Source organism: Paralichthys olivaceus, chromosome 20 (genome assembly GCF_024713975.1).
Source record: "Paralichthys olivaceus isolate ysfri-2021 chromosome 20, ASM2471397v2, whole genome shotgun sequence".
NCBI classification, from domain to species: Eukaryota; Metazoa; Chordata; class Actinopteri; order Pleuronectiformes; family Paralichthyidae; genus Paralichthys; species Paralichthys olivaceus.
In genome coordinates, this window is record NC_091112.1 from 5,068,663 (window position 1) to 5,091,013 (window position 22,351).

Consider the following 22,351-nt stretch of genomic DNA (forward strand, 5'->3'; position numbering starts at 1 on the left):
CCTATATACATAATTTGATATTATATAATATGCATTATTATAATATTTTCTTATGTTGTGATTTGAAATTGATGACAGCATTACGGTAAAGCAAAGCGCACTACAAAATAGTCCAAGCTTTTTAGGGTTACAGCGCCACGTGCTGGTCTGTTCTTCTATAACAGCCTCGCACACATCTGCCTGCATCAGCCTTCAGGACAATTCATGGCACTCGATTGCTTCTCGTGGGTCATTATAACTTTTTATTTAGAAAGTTCAGCCTCTTGTCTCCTCCTTGAATTAAGTCCCTCGATGCACACATCCATCCATTACTTATACCACACTGCACCGTGCTGGGATTATTGTGTGAGCTATCAGACCTCAAATTAATTTGAAATTCAGTCAGGAATAGACACTGTTCAGCTGCTTGTTGAGCCTGGGCTTTGCCACGCAGCAGAATTACAGTCTTTATTGAAAAAGTTAAGGCTTTAGTCCCTTCAGGCTTGAGTGGGTCTGAGTAGATTAGGATTAGGATGCCTATCACTTAATTTACATTATTCGTTTAAATTTGGTTTTACGGGCTGGATTTCTCCTCCGTTTTATCTGAAACACGTGTTGTGTAATAATGACCTGGAGTCATTTCTTTCCACTTATTCTCCCTTTCTTAATAAAGACCACCTTTCCTTATCTGCACCATGCAACACTGATGTGGAAAACACTGTCTCCAGTTCACTCCACTGCCCACAACTTCTTAACTGCAGAGAGAGTGCTGTTAACTTGCCAGGTTGAATGAGTGTTACTCTTACAATCCCCATCTGCTGCGCCGCCAGACCAACTGAGGCTTGCCATTTGGAAATGAGTTTCTCCATAATCATCCAGCATAGTGTGTTTTAATTTGGACAAGTGGTGGCGAGTGGGTAGAGGCAGGTGGAGGGATGAGGACGTGGCCCCTGCTCTTTTGCTGAGTTATAAATTACCTCCACGAAGAAGGTTGTTTTCATCTGGGTTTATTTGTCCATTTGTTAGTTAGCAGGATTATTTAAAGGACTAATGGACGGTGGTCTGTGTGGATCAGGATCCAGGAACATGAGTTAAGGTGTTTAACATTTTCCTTAATTTCTCACAGTTCATGGATGTTATTTTCACGACCAGGCACATTTACCAGAATGGTGTGTATGATTTGGCACAGATCAAAATAAAAAGCGAATATAAATGTGATTTCACTGTTGGGCCTTGGCAGATTTATTTAGAAGTATTTAAAAAAAAAAATAAAAAAAATCTTATATCCATGGAAAAGTTTGTGAAACGCAGGTGTGTGTGTGTCTGTGTGTGTCTGTGTGTGTGTGTGTGTGAGCCTCAGCTGTCCAGAGGTCCTCACCTACTTGAGAGCTCATCTATCATCTCTGATCAAAGTAAATAAAGAAACAACAGAATATATTGATCGCGTCAAGACCAGCTGATGAAAAACTCATTGATTTTAAACAGGCTTTTTTCACGTTAATGTCATCGAACCTTATTGAGACAAAACATTCTTGGAGATGCAGCAGACCCACATTCATCACACAACGGTGCAGAAAGAAATCCCATCACAGTCACTTTGTGCCGTCGATCACAGACGTAACTGGAAAACAGCAGGGATGAAAATTCAAATTAAATATTGAACAAATGGACGGCTGAGTATCTCATTACTCTCGTGTGTCTCGTGCAGCAAACTGTAACTGAAGCCTCTGACATGACAAACATCAGGCAGCACAGATTACCTTGACAGTGACAGCAGGGTCATGGCAACCCTTCGTCTTATCAAACCTGCCGGGGCTTGAACCTTGAACATGGGGAATGTGTGTGTAGTGGCGGGGGTGATGAAAAACTGAAATGGAGATGGACAGAACATCCCTCATGAGGAAATACAAACCATGTAATAATAATTAGCCGAAGGGGTATCAGGGCTAAAACGGATTATCGAGACACCTAGTGCATTACTCACACTTTAATTAAATATGCACTGATCTGGTCCCTCCAGGGCTAAGTTCAGATGGAGAGAGTGGGGGGGTAGTACGGTGTGCTCTGAAGGCAGCAGCACGTTAAGTCTATTCAACCACTCGCCAATTTCACATCAGGAAGTCTCTACACCAGAGAATTAGATTAGTGTATAACTGAAGGTGTCAGGATGTGAGTCAGCCAATCAGCAGCTGCTATGATTAGTTCTCTGAAGAGACACAAGACTTCATACTGTTGTTTCATGACAAACTTGAGTGTACATGCTCCTGCAGTTTGAATGAACCACGTCATGCACTCCATACGCACAAACAAATCTACAGCATGTTGATGTGTTAAGTTATTATTAATGTTATTTTTTTTATTAACACTGTGTGCAATATGTATAATTTTGAGTTGCGTTTACTTTAGGTTTTAGTTTAGTTCATACTTCCATTAAAAAGAAAAAAACATTCTACTCTGTTTAAATTTGTGCAGGAGTATTTCTCTATTGATCTCTTTGTGTGCTCTAATATTGTTTGTACAGTTTATCTATCTGTCAACTCTACACATTTATTAGGGGCTGGCTTCGTTGTCAATCACATTGACTCCAGTGACCCTTTAGATGCAGCACCTCAGTAGTGAATCACAAGTTCATGCATGTGCAGCAAAACATCGTTCAAACCCCACGCCAAACCGTTTTAATATTTTACTCCCTTTAAATTTAACATAAGATAATATAAAGAGCCTGACAGTATTGTCAGAGGGCACCAGCCAGCTACGTGTCAGTTATTTACGATGCTCTTCTCCGTGTTGCTGTAGCTCAGGTCACCAGTGGCCGTCACAGCAGGAAACGACCGAGCAGGAGAAGGTCAAAACCAAACGAGCCGTAAACACTTCAGTGTCAGAGGCATGTCAGCGGCCCTGGTACCCGCACACCGGCTCAGGGTCAAACACGGGGGGGGGGGGGGGGGGGGGGGGGGCAACTGATAAGGCATCAACACGTCCCTGAGGACAACTGAGGATCCATTTGTATGCTTGTTGCTTGGCAACAGAGGAGCTGTGGGGGGGGGCAGTAAAGGGTTAAACGAATACAGTGCTTTGTCATGAAGGATTTTACGACACTGTAAATTAGATAATATTCATAAAACAGTGTTTGAAAAAAGAATATTTTATTGAATAATACATTTCAGCTAATACCTTCACATCTGTACAAAAGCAGTGGAAATGTGTTGATGCCCGACGTCTCAGGTTGCTGGTGTAATACTCCACAAGTAGAAATACTCATTGGTCTTTATTTACATGTATCAGACTGCGCGCAAGTGAGCGACTGACTTTAGCACCGCCCTGCAAGTGTCACGTAAAGTCAGTAAGTAAGATTAGATCAACTTTTAGTCTAGAAGTGTAAATGATAGCAGAGAGTCATTAAACATGTAATGATTCAGAAAAGACAAACACAATGCAGAGTGATTTCTATGTTAACACAAAGACACTTAAAGGAAACTAACATAATGTGTATTTAAGTTTTAAATGTGGTAAAACTTTTTTGGGGGGGATTGTCAACACAAAGGCACAGTCGCGTGACTTTGGCGTTAATGTTGCCGTAAAACACGAGACCTCAGGGTCCAATGAGCAGAGCAGAAGAACGTACAACTGTGATCACTGCGGGAAATTGCAGCTTAAATGGTAGCTTGGCTGTTTTCTGCTGTGTGTGCGGACGATGACTGCGGCGGGTTCCTAGACGTGTTACATCTTGGGGTCCTCACACAGGGTGCACCCGGGCTTCAGGTCGGCCTGTCTCTCCATTTGAATGGTAACAGAGTGGAAGTTATAGGAGGAGAAACAAGCCTGTGTCATTTCTCTGAGGACAGTCTGAGCATCCACTGACTCATCTGTGGAGAAGAGATGAAGGAAACCACAATAAACTATTGTTAGATTTATATGTGCAGGTAATATTCCTTTTAGAATGAATTGACAGTGTTAAAGTGTTTAATAGATGATTGTAGCGTCATAGAGCAGCTGTACGCTCACCTATGGCTACATGTGCCGTCAGCACAGCCTGGTTCATGGTGAGGGCCCAGATGCGGAGGTTGTGCACCGCCGTGACCCCCTTCACCGCCAGGAGACCATCCCGCACCTCGCTGTACTTCACCCCCGCTGGAGTCCCTGAGTCATGCATGGACAAGATAAAGAGACAAATAGACTAATTATTAGACAGAGAGAATATTTATGGATGAGAGAGTGGAGGACTGAGATCTCAGGTGGAGTTCCATGATTCTATCACCTATTTTCAATTTGCAAAAAAAGAAATACATAACATGGAAATCTTATCATGAGCTGATTACTCACCTTCCATCAGGACGATGAGGATGTCTCTCATGATGGCGAAGGTCGTGCATAAGACTAATATGGAGAACAGGAAGGTGCAGATGGGGTCAGCTATCTTATATTCTGGCTGAAAAAAAACATAAAGCAGAAAAATTGGGTTACACAATACCACAGGAGACATGTATGACAAAAACAAAACACTTTCCCCAGTGCACTTTTTTGCGTCAGTGTATTTCCAGCAGATGAGAAAATCTGACTCGACAATCCCCCAGTGTGAAAGAGCGACTCAGGACAATGTCCACAGTTCAACCGCTTCGGACTTTTCACGCTGTGTGCATTCACGCAGAGACCGGTTACCTTGAAGAAGATAATGATGGCGCTGACGAGCACGCTGACGCTCTGGAGGAGATCTCCCACCACGTGGACAAAGGCCGCTCGCACACTGGCGTTGGCCTGCTGAGCCCTCCGTCCTGACAGAGACATAACAGGGCAGTGAAGCCAATTATACAACGGATTAAAAGTCATTATACATTCCATTATAACGTCATTATGGTGGATTGTAATTAACCCATAGTAGAGAATAGTGTGCACAGGGGACTGAATCCTAAGGGAGGGTACAAAATAATGACTTGAGGATAGAAACACACCGTGTTCCGCTCCTTTCTGCTCCACATCTACGTGGTTGTCATGGCTGTGGCCTGAGATCTGATTGTATCCTTTTCCTTTCTCGTCACTGTGGCTGTGACCGTGTGAGCTGAGCCCGCCGTGACTGTGGCCGTGGCCGGACTGGTGAAGGGTGAGGGCCATGCTGTTGAGACAGGAAACAAAGTCAGTATGAAACGGGTCAACGGCAGCGTTTAGAAGGTTCCTGGTTCGAGTCCCGAGACAAAACAGATTAAATTACATTTAATACTGATGTTCATCATCTCAAACGATGACCATCAGTGTTGCTCTGCCGTCTTTAACTGAATCATAAATACTCAGAGAGCCGCTGTGCACTGATAAAAGCTGCATTAATGAGAACTGAGTGTCTGTTTTCCTCACATTATATTGGCCAGCACCGCACAACCAGAGGTAGCGAGCATGATAGTGCCCTCGATGGTGTAGTCGTCGCTGATGAGGCGCTCCACGGCCAGGTAGACCAACACTCCTGTTACCAGCCAGATGGTGAAAACTGACAGCAGAGCGCCAAGGATCTCTGAACGGAGGAGAGAGACGAAAAATTATGGGGGAAACATAATATTTGGAATCACTGGAAAATCATTCCTGGTGCAGCTGTGGCACTGACGGATGAATAAACGTTACCTGCTCGGTGCCAGCCGTAGCTGAGCTTTTGTGTGGCCTGTCTGGAGGAGAGCCAGAGGGACAAGAGGCTGATGACAAAGCTGGTGAAGTCGACCAACAGGTGAGCAGCGTCCGTCATCACCGCCAGGCTGCCGGCAAAATACCCACCTGCACAGAGACACACACACACACGTGGTGTTGTGTTAGAATCACATCACTTCTGTAAAGCTCAATTTGCACTTTGCAAAACATATATAAAAAATAAGTGAGAAAACAGAGAGAATTTGTGATTGAGTGGGGGGGGGAGGATGAAGGAAAGAGGAGGAAGAGGAAGTGAAAGGAGGAAAAAGAAGCTGTTTTCAGGAAATGTTAGGAAATCGGACGCTTTCACAACAAACCGGAAAACATCTTTCAGATTAGAGGTGGCGTCTGGAGCAGCAGGAGGCAGACAGGAAATCACATGTTTTTGTTTACAGCACATCAACACATGGGCGTTGACCCTCATTACCAAAAGCTAGAATCTCGTTTTCCTTCCTAGTTGTATGTAAAATAAACCAGAGACATGGACGAAGGATTTAAAGACTCACCGAGGATTTCACCGATCATGAAAATCAGGCAGACGACGGACACCACGTACAGCCTCTTCCTGGCCACTTTCTTCTCTCGTTCACGATCCTCCTGAGCGTGGCTGTTGTCATGGCAATGTTTGACGCCACCGATACCGTCTCTCTGGTTGGCCGTGCTGGATGAACGTTAAAAATCAGAAGAAGTCAGTGGAGTGACAGATAACACTTGATCCTCTTTTCTTTATCTTTTTGAAGTGACTCTTTAAAACTTTCTTAGTGCTTCCAGAAATCATTCTGTTTTGATTTGACCTGTCAGTTGTTGTTTTTTTTTTAGCTCTACTGATTAACTGATGAACTTTGACTTTTTTTTTTAGGTAATCCCCACACAGTTTTGTTGTTTTTAAATATCTCTAAGCTTTAGAGTCATGATATAATCTTTAAATTCACATATAAATCCTGCGGAATGAAGGCTGCTGTTTTTCCTTCTTGCATTTGAGGAAGTGAACTTTATATTGAGTTAAATTATTTTTTTTTTCACTCCTTCTGCACCCCTCCCTTTGTTTTTAACCGTGACGTCACCACCAGGGGTGACCGGATACTGAGCTGCACAAGCACCAGTGGAATGAGCTGGATGAAGCAAGTGCGCATGCGCAGTTCTGCTCGCGGCAGACCCCAGACCAGTCCCGTGTGAAACATCACAGACATAAGGAACGTGGGCAAAGACAAAGCTGAGGAAACCATTTCTTTACAGCGGATTAAAAAAGTTTTAACAAAAAAAAAAAAAAAAAAACGTACGCATGCGTGTGATTCATGTCTTTATTCAAACTCACATGTGAAGTGAACACAAATAAAACTACAAAATAAAGTTGTTGCTTCATGATTAATCAAGTTCACATCTTCCTCTGCCCTGGTTTGACTTGTTAGTTATTAAAAATGGGAGAAATAAAAGTTGTACCTGGTGTAAGTGTGGCTCCCATCTGTCATCAGGGGAACTCTCTCCGGATCCTTGTTTCTGGACATGACTGGAAACCGAAGACAATCTAAAACAAAAGCTAAAAAAAAGAATCAAAAACTTAAAAAAAGGCTTCGCAGTGAGTGGACCCCCTCAGCTCCTCTGTGGTGCTGGATGAAGGGAGTGTTGCTGCAGCCGGTGCTCGGCCTCTCTGAGCAGCCGGGGCGCAAACAGCTGAACCAGATGCAGCCTTGTGACTCACTCTGTGGGCACCGTGCGCAAATGCTGCGCCCCGGAGACAACTGAGGATGATGAAGATGAAGAGGATGATGATGGAGGAGGAAGGTGATCGGATCTAGGATCAGAGATGTGGTGGTTCAAAAACTCTGCAAAGTGTTAAACAACTTAAACTTCATGTTCCCACTCAACCTTTGATTAATTAGGTGATCAAGTATCAATATCAGTCCCAATCAGACCCGCCCCTCTCCTCTGTCCAACCGGCACTAAGTGATTATGCAATCAAACATAGTGCCGTGCGCTCCGGCCCTGAGGATCACATGACACAGGTTTGGGAGCCATCCAGACTTTTTGGGTCAAACCCAAACCTCATAAAAAAAAAAAAAAAACATTGTTTCACGTGACCAACGGAACCCAAAGTCTTATAGGTTGAAACTCATACGTTTTGATCAGAAATGTTTTGTCCAGAGTTTCAGCCTGAGAAACAGAGGCTCACTCCAGTGATGTAATAATAAGCGCTAAAAGAAATGAATGGACCACAGACTGATAATCTCTGCAGCTCTGAAATGTAATGATATGATGTCCTTCCAAAATGTGCCACAGGGCTGCGCCAATCCCACGTGTCTCCGGTCCCACTCATCACTATGAAAAAGTGACAGTGTATTAAATTTGGTGCACATATTTAGTTTTCACAGACTTTCTATTCCACCAGGTAGATACTGTTCTGACATATGATCCTCTTTAAATATACACATTTACGTTTACGGCAAAAATGATGAGGTTGCACGAAAATAAAATCCTAAGAAATAGTTTTGTGACTCTCCTCTGTCATGTGCACCTTGTTGAGCTTTATGAGGCAAATTGTGATGACTACAGTGAAGAAATGAAGATATATGGAGGAATGCTATATTTGCCTCTGAAAGGTAGTGGAGAAGAAGTGTTAACGGAAATACCAAAGTAAAGTACAAGTACTTCAAAACTATACTTGAATACAGCACTTTTTAGCTACTTTGCACCACTAGTATGGAAATATAAGTAAACATTGATTAAAAAAAGTTGTCAATCATTCATATCCGCTAACAAAGTGATGTCACCAGTGTCCTTCTGTCTCTGTGACATCAGCGTTAGGTTCATGAGACACTCACACACTGATACTTGAACACTGCTGTTTTTATTCCCTTTGAGAGCCGTGACGTTTGTTTTCTTGAAAAGGCCTAAAACCGGAGTGAGTTTGACTCTAAAAATAGCCGTCAGTGTGTCAGGTCTATTTCGGTGAGTAGTGTCTATGGACTCCAAAGAGTGGGCCTGTGTTTGGTTTGCCAAAGTGTTGTGTGTGTGTGTGGTGTGAAAAGATGGAGTGGGGTGGTTGCTAGGGGTTGCGGAGCGAGGGGAAAATGGCACGAGAAGGGTTAGTTACACATGGCTGTTCACACTGTTCCCAAGACCCTGACCCTGAAACACTCACCGGCTCCATGAGAGCGCTGCAGCGCTGTGTGTGTGCACATGTTTGTGTATTTCATGTACATGCTCTGTCCTCACTGCATCCTCTTTCAGCAGATCTAACAAAAGATCAGAACCATTGAAACTAAGATGCACAACTGTTGTCACCATGGAAACCGCCTGCCTCCTCCCCTCCTCACCATCCTGATAATCACTGTGTGTTTGTGTGTGTGTGTTTGTGTGTGTGTGTGTGTGTGTGTGTGTGTGTGTCTGATGAAAGGCCCCAAAAGTGGTAAACAGCTCCAGGTCAGGCGTCGGGACAATGCACTGACGTCAGACCTGCTCCGTCACAATTAGACTTAAGTGACACCATTTCACTTTGCCACGGAGCCGACGGGGTGATGGTTGAGTGACAGACACCCCCAAAAAAGGAGAGAGAGAGCAGAGGGAGGGCGTAAAGAAGAGAAAGAGAGAGTGAGTTCCTCATAAGTCCTCAGAGGTGCAAGGGATCTCATAACAGACGAGGCTGTACGTGCAACTACAGCTGAGAAGACGCAGCACAGCACGGCTGTCTAAAGAAAGGAAAAGCTAACCTAACATGATGGAAGTGGTCCTAACCAGACTGCGGGACTTCTCCTGCAAGACCTCCACCTTCAACGGCTGTGAGGGAGCCGGACAGAGTGCATGCAGGGAAACTCGGACGAGGACGGAGCACCTCAGAGACACAGTTGGAGGCGAAGGCAGCAGACTGGACATCGAGAGCGCACTGGCCTGGCTGAGGAGAGAACTGGTAAGACTGGGGCTAAATAGAATAAATCACTTAGTGTACTCATGCATTACTGCAGTACTTTTTACTGCAGTACAGAGGTAACTGTTGTACTTTTCACACCTGCAGTTACTTTTGAAAAACCATTGGAATAAACTGAATTATAACATTAACATTATAAGACCACTTACAGTGAAGATGTGTAAAGTTAATCAGGTCATCATTTTTTAATAATAATGTTAAGTTGAAAACCCCAGAAGTCCTGTAAGTTCTGTAGAGGACGTGGAAGCATCAATAAAAAACATTAAAATGATACTTGCATGAGTCCTGTTTTGTTTTTGTAAAAGTACTCATGTTAAGTACATTTTGCTGGTAATACTTGAAGAATTAAATCTATTTTGAAGATTTTCTATGCAGCGCTATTGCTATTTTGTGGAATACTATTATTCTAGCTCCACAGAGGCCTCTGTGTGGTCCTCTGACAACTGTAAGATTCACGTCAGAACAAAAGCATTTTATCGTCCGTTATGTCAAAGGTCAAAAGACATTTGTCACAGGAACAAAATGACCTCCTGGGTCCCTGTGAATGTTTTTTATGTGGGGATCCCAAGTTATTGCCTTTTTGTTCCTACAATGCATGCAGGTCATGTTGTTACAATGTCAACCCCTTTCAAACCAAATGCTCTCCACTCAGAGAGGCTCTGTGTGTGTGTTTTTGTGTCCCATGGTGTGTGTGTCTGTGTCTGTTTGCACCTTTGTGACCAACTGTGTGAGGCTCATTGTCAAGGCCTAATATATCACTCGCCATTAAGTGCATTCAGGCAGACAGCTCGTCATGGTAACCGAGGGTCGTGAGCACGCAGACACAGAGAAACCACACGTCTGACAATGAAAACAGAGGCGCTGGTTCTGTAACGACCCTCGGAGCAGCAACAGTGGAGCAAAGTTTCTGAAATCGACTCATCTTAAGAAACAAGTAGAATTCACTTTGTTCAACTCAGAGCTTATCGTTAAAATATTGTTTTAAGTTGTAGTGCACAAGATTTTTAAAGCTCTTTACGCCCTCTCAACCTTTTTTGTCTCTGTCCACCGAGCTGACAAATATATGATTACTTTAGAAACGTGCTTCGCAACCACAGAAGACACCAAACAGCATCTTTCATATACTCAGTGGAGAGTAAACTAAACTTCAACAAGTGGTAGTGTCCTTTTAAAAGCCTGACTGTGGTACAATAACATCGTTCCCGTTATGAAATCGCATTCACAACTCTATCTCTGTGATGAATAGCGAGTAGAACTGGCTGGTGTTTTTCGTTATCCACAAAACGCCTCTTGATTAAGACACAAGTCTGCAGTGGAACGGTGAAGAAAACATCTCCTACAGATGCAGACACTAAATCTGGTGTTTGGCGAGAGGAGATCTTCAACTCCCTCAAAGGAAACGCTCGTGTTGCTCCTCTCAATTCTCTCCGGAGAAAAACCAGCGTCTTTCAGTCGGAGCCCAGTCTCAGCTGGGTGCTGTAATTACGAGAGAAAAGAAATGCAGATTCGACCAGATGGGTTTCTTTTCTTTCTTTTCGTCTGGGACATTCCTCAGGATAAACTCGGACTCTGAAGTTGGTGGTATTCTGAATATCTTATTTTACAATGCCAGTAATTAGACAGCCGTCCATAAGAGAGGGAAGAAAGAGCAGAGATTTGCATTTGAAAGACGCTCAAGTCCAAATAGCTGCGGTTTCACACTGAGCCTGAACCTGGTCACGTTGAAAAGGAAAGAAACTCAGGTTTAAGTTTGTGATTCTCCATCCATCTAAAATGAACATCTAGACTGATTTGTTCTCTGTGTGCAGATGGAAATGCGTTCCCAGGACCAAGCTCTGATCCGGCAGCTGATGGAGCTTCACTCCGGCATCCAGGAGCTCAAGCAGGAGTTGTCTGAGGAGGAGGAGGAAACGGATGAGGAGGAAGAGGAGGGCAGCTACTGGGACTCTGAGAGCGAACAAGGAAGTGGAAGCATCTACTCCAGCTCAGGGGAGGTGGGCTCTTCCACCTCCGTCCTGAAGATACCACCACCCCTTTACTACAGGGTTTTATCAAAGAGAGCGTTCAGCAGGAGAAGCTCTGTGCCCTGAAAATTCAAACTGTTAAAAGTAAAAACCTTTCAGTGTCTCTCCTCAACTTCTTTTCATCCTCTAAGACACGGTGGAGCCAGATAAATAAATCTGCTATTTCCCACCTTAATTTTTGTACTTTATTTTGTCAAAGAAGCACCAAACAAGAGGATGAGTGGAGTTAAGGACAGATTAGGTGCTTTGGCTTCACTTTTGAGGAGCTGTCATGTCATCCATCTTCTTGAGTCATGGTCCCATTCCTTTAAATTAGCATATAAGCTGCGTGACAGTGAAGCACAAATTCTGATTTAAACACTGACCTGAAGGCGGACATTGCTGTCTTTGTGTAGCATTGTGTGTCCGAGAAACTTTGAATTCTGAATATGCGACAGAAATCCACCACAGAGTGTGTGTGTGTGTGTGTGTGGTCACATGTGCTGGATGCTCGCTGACCTTTCATGACTGTAACGATGTGCAGAATGAATTCAGCGCCGCAGCAGGACAGTGTGCAGTTCATTGCATCTTCATTATGCACATGCGGTGATAAAACCCTCTGGGGACAGTTGGACATTGTTATTGAGACCCTGCAGTGTTAAATATGTCTCTGAGAAAGGATTATTAGAGTCCAGTTTGTACAGTGAGGCTGTAAATCCATTAAAATGTTAACTGTGGTTGTATTGATGTAAAGTGTATAAACTAGAATTGTAGAGAAATGAGACGTAGATGTGTTTTTTAACCGTTCTCGAACATGTAGCAGTGTTTCACACAGGTACTGTACTGCAGCAGCACAGTATGCCAGCACAATAAAGACATGAAAACTAGTGACGTTGAACTCTTTTATTTTTTTGCAAAATTACAAAAACATGCCAACATAAAACTTTTCTTGATTCCATCTTTACATTCAAAAACTTCTGGTTTTCTGACTGTGCTATCTTTATAACAATCTAAATCAAACATCTTATTCCGTTATCCAGGTTATTTTGGATGCAAATCTCTATTTTACACCATGACACATTTTCTTAGCCATAATCACAAACATGTTCATTTTTATATATTTTACATTTGAATTTTCGAAATATCAGCTGCATCATGGTTTGCAGTAAGAGCACTTTTCTACCCCAGAGAAGGGGCTCTCTGCCCGAGGCTGGCTACTGCTGATCCTCCCCCTCTACTTCCACACCTCCGAAACTCTCCCTCCTCAGTCTTTGGATCTCCGTGTTGAGCCCGAGCAGTGTCTGAGCCAGCTGGAGGTCCTGAGAGCGCATTTCCAGCTGCATGACAACAATGAAAGAACTGAATCGGCTAAAAAAACTCACAGGCATCAATAGAGGGGGTTTCTGGAGATTAAACTGATGATAACTGTTGCAAACTACAGAGTAAAAGCACCAAATATCAACTCAGTGAGTCGACAATCACAGCTTACCAGTTCAGACCTCAGCCAGGTTATGGCTCCATCAATCTGCGCCCTCCTGAGCTCTTCGTTGGCCTGGAGGCTGCGGCCGATGCTGAGCGGTCTGACAGTGGATCCAGAGTCCTGAGGTTCTTCTCTGGACCCCCCTGTTGCTCTGAAGGCATGAATCAGTTTGTTTTTAATGTTCTCCAGAACCATGGTGGACAGGGTGTCCTCGCTGTGACTGTCCTGGTCCATGCTGAGATGGTACGAATGTGCAAGCTGTCACGTGTTGCTTCCCCAGCACCCAAGAAACACATCCACCTTTTCACAGGGTTCTTCTTCTCTCCCCAACTTAAGAATCGGCTCAGTGCCGGTCCTCCTCCTTCCCCTGCCTGAACAGGACTCGGCAGCACAAGTTTCTGTGCTGCGGCTCAGCAGCTGCAATCATCCCTGCGCCTGCCTGGAGTTGAACTGACTTGTTTTGTCATTGTAACTATGGAGAAACCGTCCTCCGCCTGCATGCACCCCCCCTCCTCCTCCTCCTCCTCCTTCCCGTAACACTAATAAGAATGGTGGAAGATCTCGGACAAAGACTATTGTTGCCTCCAAAAAAAAGGCACTGAAAAGACCCCTCCAACCAGCGCCTCCACACCCTCCCTCCTTCTTCTCCCCCTTTCTCTCTTTCTTTTTCTCAGCCAGGCCCGCCCCCATACAATTCCAGTGTGAGAAACGTGTTGTGAGCGAGCTCTCATTTTGGACAAAGTGCCCATGTGTAAAACCTGTGTGTGTGTGTGTGTGTGTGTGTGCCTGCATGTACAGCACACACAAAATCCATCACAGCCCCCAGTGGACTTTTCTAAGAGCTCGTCCCTAAGTAAGACCTGCTTGTCAGCTTAGGGGACGGACAGGTTGGACAGGGAGGGAGACACAGCAGCAGTGTGAGCGGATTCAGACGCACAAAGGCCATCCCACAGTGAAATACAACCAGGGGCTTTGTGCCCAGGATAAATCCACTCCCTTTGGGGTTTGTGGGATAGTTTTTGGCAGAGATGAGGAGGTTTTATTCTCCTCCCTCTGACTTCTGTGCTGAGATGCAACAGGGGTGTAGGGTATTATTTTACCACCTGACTTATGGGTCTGGCTCTGAGAAGCGAGAGGACACACTGGGAGGGGACATCACGCTTTCAGCTACGCAGCTTGTTCCCAAGATAATTCTTTACTTTTAGGGAATATTCTTGGCTCCTTTTCAGCGCTGTGTCGCAGGAAACAAGGAGACGCAGTGTGTGAGAGAGACTTCGTGATGTCCAACACCAAATCAAAAAAACTCCCTGTTCCACACTCTGACCCTTAAATAAATGTGTCTGTCCTGCAGTAGTGTGTAAAGAGACGGGTGGACGATCGTGTTGGACAGCCTCAGTTGTCAGAACTCGTAGGATGTGAGCTACGACTCCATTTGTGCAGAGGTCTGTGGAGCGTGAGGAGAGGTTGGAGGGACTGAGCCGTGAGACCTGAAGGTCAAGGAAGTGGAGCGACGCGTGATAACATCCAACTGTCGTGAACTCAGATCTCAGAACGTGGACGGAACAATGAACTGATTGGATTTTGGTGGCCAAAGGTCAAAGGTCTGTGACCACTGTTGGCCGTAGTTAAAATGTACACATGCTAATTGTGCCCGTGATAATCCTCTTTCAGTTCTTGTATCAACTAGGCATATTGATTATTAATGGTATTTTGAAAATGACATTTCTGAAGAAAAGGCTGACGGTCATGTTTTGACATCTATAGTGATTTACTGGTCACATGACAGATCAATAAATTAAACGTAAAGAAACTAGACACAGCCTCAGACACCCCCCTGATTATCCACTCAGAGTAAACTATGGTTGTATTTGTTTTATTATCATCTCCCCTCCAGCTTTCCGTTCATGTGGAAGATGTAAAACAGCTGAAGGGTCCTCCTGCACACAGAGTTCAGACAAATATTTTTTAATACTTTCTTCGAGTCGCCTGGAGCCCAACAGGATGTCTTTGTTTCCATTTGAAGAGGCACAATGAAAATGAAGAACGTTAAATTAAAAAATAAAGTGTGTTAATGGACTGGGAGGGTTCAGCCCCACTGTTTAGATTAGATTATTGTTACTACATGGATGGAAAATAATGCAGAGCAGTAACTCAGAGTTTTTAAAGTATGGTGATAAAATATTTATTGTCTTAAAGTTAAGTCAACCGCAGTCAGGTGATTTCTCTCCGCACTAAAAAGCTTCCACTTACACAGGATCATGTGTTACCCTTCTGACAACTCTGCTGCCTCCTGGTGGTTGTTTCAACTTCGTACAGAGCATCACAAACAGTACTGGCAGGTTTTTTGTGTGTTTTGTGTATTTACTTGCTTTTACTTACTTTTGAAAAAATTCACAACATACTCTGGTTCAAAAGGAGGAAACTAAAAATGACAAATAAAAGTTTTATAAACCGGTTTCGTTGCTTTTTTACTCCTTTAAAGAGGCCGGCATCAATTGAACCAATTTATTTGTATCCAACAAAAGCGAGAGCAGGTTGAGCATCAATAAAAGAAACTGTGTCTGTAAAAAGAAAACTTCTCTGCTCTCTTAAGTTTTATGTTTCCAGCCCCACGATGTTTTATATTCTTTAGGCTCCTTGTTTATTTTTCACTGTTTCTGCACATTATCTGCTTTAGTGGAAGATTCAGGGAAGAAGATAGGAAACAGAAATTAGACAAAGACATTTAGAATCAGCTTTAAGTTGTTATTTCTCAGCTTTTCTTAAAGCAGCTGCTCTCCCACAGCCTGAGGGTCTGCAGCACCCAGGCCTCCGTCAGCTGAGCTCGAACTGGTCACATGTGCAAACTACTGTTTTCACGTATTGCTCCTGGCCCGATGTGGCCTGTGTAGTTCGGACAAAGCACACTACTTACTATTTTGTACTACTGGTTATTCTGAAGATTATGTTTCATAGGCAACATATTTGACTTTTTCTCCACAATTTAACTTTGTTCTCGAAATTACATTTTTATTTCTCCTCTTATTTAATTTTGACTTTTTCCTTAATAATTTAAATTTATTCTCGATGTGCAAAATAAAAGGACAATATGTTCTAATTCATTTTAAACTTTGTTTTAAACCTTTAGATTATCTTTATCAACATTTCGACTCTATTCTTGAAACCTCAGCTTTTTTTCTCAATATTACAACTTAGTCCTCAGCATTTCTATTTTCTTTCGCCATTTTTACCTCTTTCTCAACATTTCAACTTTTATTTGCCATGTTAACCATTTTCATCAATATCTCGACTTTATTCTCGAAATTTCGCCGTCTTGACATTTTGACCTTTTCTCGATATTTCAACATTTTCCTCAGTATTTCGACTTTTATTGGCATTTTAACCTTGTTCTCAACTTTTTTTCAGCGTTCTTCTAGACATTTCGACTTTTCTCTCAACATTTCGACCTTTTACTTGGAAATCAAAATGGAAAAAACTTATGTCCTTATTCTGGAACACCTGACTCTCGAACACTCTGCTGCACTTTTGTAACATTAGGTACATTTCACTTTTACTCGACTAATGAATGCAGTTCTTCTACTGGTAGTATGCGATAATGTACTTCCCCAGTACTCAGGTGGAGGAGACACAGTTAACAAACCTTCTCTCCTCCCTGACTCCCTCAGTCTCCATCACTCTCCATCACTCTCCCTCAGTCTCCATCACTCTCCATCATCAGCACCACTCATCCTGCTGAGGTGTCCTCTCTGTGCAGCAGCAGGGAGACAAGGCGCCATCTTGTTTATTGGAGTCAGAGGAGAAGGAGGAGGAGGAGGAGGAGGAGGAGGAGAGGGACGAGGGGGAGGAGGAGGAGGAGAAAAAACGACCAAAACACAAAACGGCTGAACCGGTGAGTCATTTATATTTAATGTGACGGTGTGGGAGTCAAACAGGGATTCGTCTTTGCATTTGTATTCACGTGATGATCACACGTTCAGGATCATTGTTTATATTCGATGAAGACGCGTGAGCAGCTGTTAATGCGCTTTGAATCCTGTCACGGTCATTTCCGCTTAATGACGCGAACATTCCTCGGAGATAAACTCCTCCGCTGCTGATTCTTCATGTGATGACGTGTAACATGTCCAGTGTCAGCGTTTCCTACCTGAAGGTCCCGGTGTGTGTTCACCTCCACATGTATGTAACAGGCATGTTGGTTCATCACATGTGAACCACGTCCTCCAGCCTCTCAGCCAGGGGCGCTCCTAAGACCAGCTGAGGTCCGGGGCTGAAGGTGTCTTTAATTGTCCTATTGATCAGAGACTGAATCCAAAACACATGGACACATAAAATACATGGCAAAGGATGGAAAACAATAAAGATAATTAGATATCCTGAAATAACTTTTCCTGTATAGAAATATAAGACATGGTCAACACAACACGAACCAATGATAATGACGTTTGTGTGTTAAGATCTTTTATGGTATGTGGTTTGATATCTGTCTAATCATATAAATGGACGATATATCATTATCAGAAATGTCTTACCTTCTAATATTGGTATTGGCGTGTTGTTTCCTCTCTCCAGGCCTGACAGCCTCCCCCTTCCCCTTTCCCCCTCGTGGTGAGAAGACGCTGAGACAATGTTCTACGCCCACTTCGTCCTCAGCAAACGTGGGCCGCTGGCCAAGATCTGGCTGGCGGCCCACTGGGACAAGAAGCTGACCAAAGCCCACGTTTTCGAGTGCAATCTGGAGAGCAGCGTGGAGAGCATCATCTCACCCAAGGTAGCTCCTCACGGTCGCCACCTTCACGTCACGTTCAAAGCAGATTATGTGATGAGGTTTTTTCTTTGTGTGTGAATCCTGTATGAACGCATATTCATCCTATAAAGTTAAGGTGTGTATTTGTGTAAAAGTGCATTTTTGGAATTTGTATTTTAGACTCAAAGCTCCAAATTGAATTTAGACTTGGCCCTGAACATCTGACCCCCTCTTTGGTATTAGCTGATCTATTTATCCTCAATGTTTACATGCAAAGACAACTGTAATTCATCAACAGAAGTAAGTAATCACACATTTTTTTAAGTATTGATAATTGTGTTCAACTTGTTGGTTAAAGTCTCACAAAAGCACAGCATTGGTTGTAAAATCATATGAAACTTGATTTGAAAGGAAAAGTATCTTCCACCCAGTTTATGTGAAGCACTGCAGATTTGTTTTACAGTATTTTTTGTAGATCAAATTTGTGTTGATTCTTTCACAGGTGAAAATGGCTTTACGGACATCGGGGCACCTGCTGCTGGGGGTGGTTAGGATCTACCACAGGAAGGCCAAGTACCTGCTGGCAGACTGTAATGAGGCCTTCATCAAGATCAAGATGGCGTTTAGACCAGGTCAGAGGAAAACAAATGTCACTTTTAGTTTGGAACTGAGGCTTTAAAACCATGAGCTGCAACTGATTCTACGTTTTCATACGTCACATGCTGAGACTCTTTTCCTCGCCCGTGTTGGTTCAGGTGTGGTGGATCTTCCAGAGGAGAACAGAGAAGCAGCCTACAACGCCATCACTCTCCCTGAGGAGTTCCACGACTTCGACCAGCCACTGCCCGACCTCGAGTGAGTCCTCTGTCAGTCTCCCTCAGAACACGAGGTAGAAAAACAACTCAGCTTCAATGTCAGAGCCCGACAGATAATGTGTGAGGCTTTCACAGACACGTCAGTATCAGCGTTTATGTTTGCCGATAAAATATGAACCTTTAAATTTTACAGAATAAACATTGTTTTTGTTTCATTTGCATTGACTGTGTTGTGTTGTTCTCCTCAGTGACATTGACGTGGCTCAGCAGTTCAACTTGAACCAGAGCAGAGTGGAGGAGATCACCATGAGAGAGGAGGTGGGCAACCTCAACCTGCTGCAGGACAATGACTTTGGTGAGCTGCTTTCTTCTGAGCATGAATTCTTTTACTGAGTGACGTCTCAAACATCAGGAGCCTCCATGTGATGCTACTGCTTCATACTTCACACTTTCTACACTTCAAACACTAAGGACAGACATTTGTCTTGTGCAGCTGACTTCGGGATGGACGACCGCGAGATGATGCGGGAGGAGAGTGCGTTCGAGGTGGACATCATGGCGACGTCAGCTTCCAACCTGCTGCTGGAGGCTGAGGGCGTGGCTAATCCGATGGTGGACAAGTCCAACCACCTGGAGTACGACGACCACTACAAGGACGACTTCGGGGACAACCCCATGGAGAGCAGTGAGGGAGGCATGCTGGGTGAGAGTCTACACTCAACCGGGGTAATAGATGCAATACATTTGAGATACAGTACAATTTGAAGCCATGTGACTTAATTTTCTTTGACCTAAAGTATAAAACAACACAGATTTTCATCTTTATGCCAGTGGCCAGAGGCATTACACTTTCAGGTTGTCCGAATTCCTTGAGGGAATTTCGTCACATTTCGTGTTGACTTGGACTCACGATTGATCGGGTTACAATCTAGTGGTCAAAGGTCACAGTGGCCTCATATGAGTCTGGAAAAAAATGTACGTAGACTGAAACTGCACTGGCACTAATTATAATTTTACATCTGTATATGAAACAGTGTCTCATCAGACTAGTGTCTCAAACCTTTGAATGACTAATCGTTTCTGTGTAGTGGACAAGCTTCTGAGCAACGAGGACGGGGGTGGCATCTTTGACGACCCTCCCGCCATCACAGCGAGCGTGATGATGCCTCAGGACCACGGAGATGACGACGATGACTTTGACGCACTCTCAGGTCTGTTCAACAAATCATCTCAGCACCTGGCCCTGAATAAATTAGGCCGTATGTTGTGATATAAATATCCATTGTGGTAAGTGCCTGTGATCGGGTTTTGTTAGCGGGAGCTCCAGACAGTCCAGACTCAGGCCCAACAGAGCCTCTACCAGTCATGGCAGACCAGACGGAACAGACGGCGCTGGTTCACAACGAGGAAGAAACCTTCGCCCTGGAGCCCATTGACATCACAGGTAATGACTCTGGTTCTTTGGTCGCTTTACTTTCCAATGTTTCGCTGAAGCTTCAGTCTAAATTTCAAAATCATCAGCAGATACGGAATTTAAGAAAGTAAGAGCTTCAGTTAAGTTTGAGAACATTTTCTTGATAAACAGTGAAGGAGACCAAGGCAAAGCGAAAGAGGAAGTTGATTGTGGACAGCGTGAAGGAGTTGGACAGTAAAACCATCCGTGCGCAGCTCTCTGACTACTCAGACATCGTCACCACGCTGGACCTGGCGCCTCCCACCAAGAAGCTGATGATGTGGAAGGAGACCGGGGGGGTCGAGAAGCTCTTCTCCCTGCCAGCTCAGTCTCTCTGGAACATGAGGCTGCTCAAGGTAACAAGAGATGTACAGTTATTCAGGGATGGCACTCACAGGACCTTAAATTAAATAACCCTCCTGCACCTCCTTTTCTCTGTCCAGATGTTCACAAGGTGCCTGACGCCGCTGGTACCTGATGAGCTGAGGAAGAGGAGGAAAGGCGGCGAGGCCGACAGTCTGGACGAGTTCCTCAAAGATCTGGAGAATCCAGAGGTCCCCAGAGAGGAAACAACAGGTCCCCAGCAGAGAGACATCATGGGTGAGAAAGAGTCAGAGTAGAGACTTTGATCATTACGTTTTCCTGTGTGACATTGTGTTTCCTGTTCTTTGTTTTGGATCAGAATTCATTGCATTGATTTACTTATTTAAAACATATTTTGTCAGTGTCAGTTTTACTCGTATGCTGTTTGTCTTCCAGACCAGACCATCATGGAGGAGGCCAGCGTGCTTCAGCCTGCAGCTGTGGAGGGCAGCAGGACAACGCTGGACGAGTCAGTGATGCCGCCACCATCTTCCCAACGAGGCATGAAACGCAAATCCCAGGACACAGAGCCAGACCTGCCTGTGAGTACAGATGTTCCCTCAGTAGAAGTGTCTGTCCACAAAGGTTTTCACCCCATAGTTAATTTCAGGGCTCCAGTTAGTCGTATCTGTTTCTCTACTCTCTCTTTGCCCTTTCAAACAACTCCTCCACACACCCTCCACCATCTCTGATCCCTCTTACGCTCTTGTCTCCAGATGGGAGCTTTGGATGAGCAGCAGCAGCAGCAGCAGCAGCAGCAGTTGGAGACATCCTCCAATGTGGATTTGCCTCCAGAGGAGACCATCACCACAAACATCAGTCAGCTGATAGAGTTGGACCTGCTCGTTGACAAGAAGAAGAACGATGACGACTCTGATGAAGAGGTCAGATAGATCCAGAGTTTCACTCTTCTGTTTTCTTCATAAAGTATTTTCATTCATTAACTAAGCACGGACATTCATTTCATCCAGGACCCAACAGTAGGTTTCCTGATTATTTAAAAGTGTTTTTTAACCTTGTGTCAGGAGGAGGAGGCGCAGGGAGACCAAGACCAGGAGGAGAGGAGGTGGAACAAAAGGACCCAGCAGATGCTCCATGGCCTCCAGGTTTGTCTGTGTTCACCTCTTATTAGAAGAAGCAGAACTGTTGGCAGCATGCTTGTTTCTGAGATTGTTCTTACCACGACAATTTTGTTAATCTAATTGTTTTATTCAGGAAAAAGCACATCAGTTTGTTTCAAGACAGAAATACTAAAATAAACAATGTATTTTCTCAATAGAATTTTTTCCCTCCCCTGACTCTCTCTCTCTCTCCGTGACTCAGCGGGTGATGGACAAAACAGGCACCCAGTCGATCAGCCTGCTGGACCTGTGCTGCAACAACAACAAGAAGCAGGCGGCAGCCAAGTTCTACAGCTTCCTGGTTCTGAAGAAGCAGCAGGCGGTGGAGCTGGTCCAGGAGGAGCCTTACAGTGACATCATCGCCACGCCTGGACCTCGCTTCCACATCATCTAGAAAACTTCCCTTAACCTTTGGTTTGTGTGTTAACTTCATAAAAGCTTAATTTATTTATTTGAGTTTATTGACTTTGTTTTAGAAGTGATGTGGTTTTGTTTTTTTTGTACTGGTGATGTATTTATTTTAATTTTCTGTCTGAAATACTACAGAAAGATTCAACCAATCTGCACTTCAATGTTTGGAGTTGCTTTTACTCGTCTATCTTAAGATTTGTTTACAGTAGAAGACGACTGTGTGTTTGTGCTCTGATAACTGAATCGAATGTCCCACTGCTGCATGAAGAACATCTCATCTGCAGTGTTGTCATGTACACAGGCATCAGTCAAAAAGAAGCATGCACTATATCCGGGTTCTGCAGGAGTACAGTTAAACAGTTACTAAAATAGTGATTTGCAAACTCAACCAGC

At 44.0% G+C, this 22,351-nt stretch overlaps 4 protein-coding genes across 4 annotated transcripts; 2 read left to right on the forward strand and 2 right to left on the reverse strand.

The window, feature by feature from the left end:
• Positions 1–3,108: 3,108 nt before the first annotated feature.
• On the reverse strand, positions 3,109–7,385 carry slc30a8 (solute carrier family 30 member 8). The gene is made up of 10 exons (XM_069515732.1): positions 7,346–7,385; positions 7,087–7,183; positions 6,153–6,307; positions 5,587–5,733; positions 5,326–5,479; positions 4,929–5,089; positions 4,639–4,751; positions 4,303–4,408; positions 3,985–4,119; positions 3,109–3,845 (listed from the first exon to the last, which is right to left on the reverse strand). Exons 2-10 carry the CDS (start codon positions 7,149–7,151, stop codon positions 3,700–3,702), a joined length of 1,182 nt encoding a protein of 393 aa, XP_069371833.1. The 5' UTR covers positions 7,152–7,183; positions 7,346–7,385; the 3' UTR covers positions 3,109–3,699.
• Positions 7,386–9,040: 1,655 nt separating this feature from the next.
• LOC109639119 (uncharacterized protein C20orf202) lies at positions 9,041–12,458 on the forward strand. Its single transcript, XM_020102410.2, has 2 exons — positions 9,041–9,550; positions 11,377–12,458. Exons 1-2 carry the CDS (start codon positions 9,359–9,361, stop codon positions 11,656–11,658), a joined length of 474 nt encoding a protein of 157 aa, XP_019957969.2. The 5' UTR covers positions 9,041–9,358; the 3' UTR covers positions 11,659–12,458.
• A 182-nt stretch (positions 12,459–12,640) lies between these two features.
• aard (alanine and arginine rich domain containing protein) lies at positions 12,641–13,485 on the reverse strand. The gene is made up of 2 exons (XM_020102411.2): positions 13,061–13,485; positions 12,641–12,908 (listed from the first exon to the last, which is right to left on the reverse strand). The coding sequence occupies exons 1-2, from the start codon at positions 13,283–13,285 to the stop codon at positions 12,786–12,788; spliced, it is 348 nt and encodes a 115-aa protein (XP_019957970.2). The 5' UTR covers positions 13,286–13,485; the 3' UTR covers positions 12,641–12,785.
• A 3,328-nt stretch (positions 13,486–16,813) lies between these two features.
• Positions 16,814–21,975, forward strand: rad21b (RAD21 cohesin complex component b). Its single transcript, XM_020102436.2, has 14 exons — positions 16,814–16,940; positions 17,621–17,819; positions 18,298–18,427; positions 18,551–18,650; positions 18,859–18,965; positions 19,104–19,313; positions 19,699–19,821; positions 19,926–20,054; positions 20,196–20,419; positions 20,507–20,663; positions 20,823–20,968; positions 21,143–21,310; positions 21,452–21,532; positions 21,750–21,975. The coding sequence occupies exons 2-14, from the start codon at positions 17,676–17,678 to the stop codon at positions 21,939–21,941; spliced, it is 1,911 nt and encodes a 636-aa protein (XP_019957995.2). The 5' UTR covers positions 16,814–16,940; positions 17,621–17,675; the 3' UTR covers positions 21,942–21,975.
• The last annotated feature ends 376 nt before the right edge of the window (positions 21,976–22,351 follow it).

Coding starts and splice junctions, on each gene's coding strand:
- slc30a8 (XM_069515732.1), bottom strand. CDS start 7,151: ATGTCCAGAAACAAGGATCCGGAGAGAGTTCCCCTGATGACAGATGGG. Junction 5,480..5,586: donor CTACGGCTGGCACCGAGCAG/GTAACGTTTATT, acceptor TCCTCCGTTCAG/AGATCCTTGGCGCTCTGCTG. Junction 4,752..4,928: donor GCAGAAAGGAGCGGAACACG/GTGTGTTTCTAT, acceptor TGTCTCTGTCAG/GACGGAGGGCTCAGCAGGCC.
- LOC109639119 (XM_020102410.2), top strand. CDS start 9,359: ATGATGGAAGTGGTCCTAACCAGACTGCGGGACTTCTCCTGCAAGACC. Junction 9,551..11,376: donor CCTGGCTGAGGAGAGAACTG/GTAAGACTGGGG, acceptor CTCTGTGTGCAG/ATGGAAATGCGTTCCCAGGA.
- aard (XM_020102411.2), bottom strand. CDS start 13,285: ATGGACCAGGACAGTCACAGCGAGGACACCCTGTCCACCATGGTTCTG. Junction 12,909..13,060: donor CCTGGCTGAGGTCTGAACTG/GTAAGCTGTGAT, acceptor GTTGTCATGCAG/CTGGAAATGCGCTCTCAGGA.
- rad21b (XM_020102436.2), top strand. CDS start 17,676: ATGTTCTACGCCCACTTCGTCCTCAGCAAACGTGGGCCGCTGGCCAAG. Junction 18,651..18,858: donor CAGCCACTGCCCGACCTCGA/GTGAGTCCTCTG, acceptor TGTTCTCCTCAG/TGACATTGACGTGGCTCAGC. Junction 20,420..20,506: donor GGAACATGAGGCTGCTCAAG/GTAACAAGAGAT, acceptor TTCTCTGTCCAG/ATGTTCACAAGGTGCCTGAC.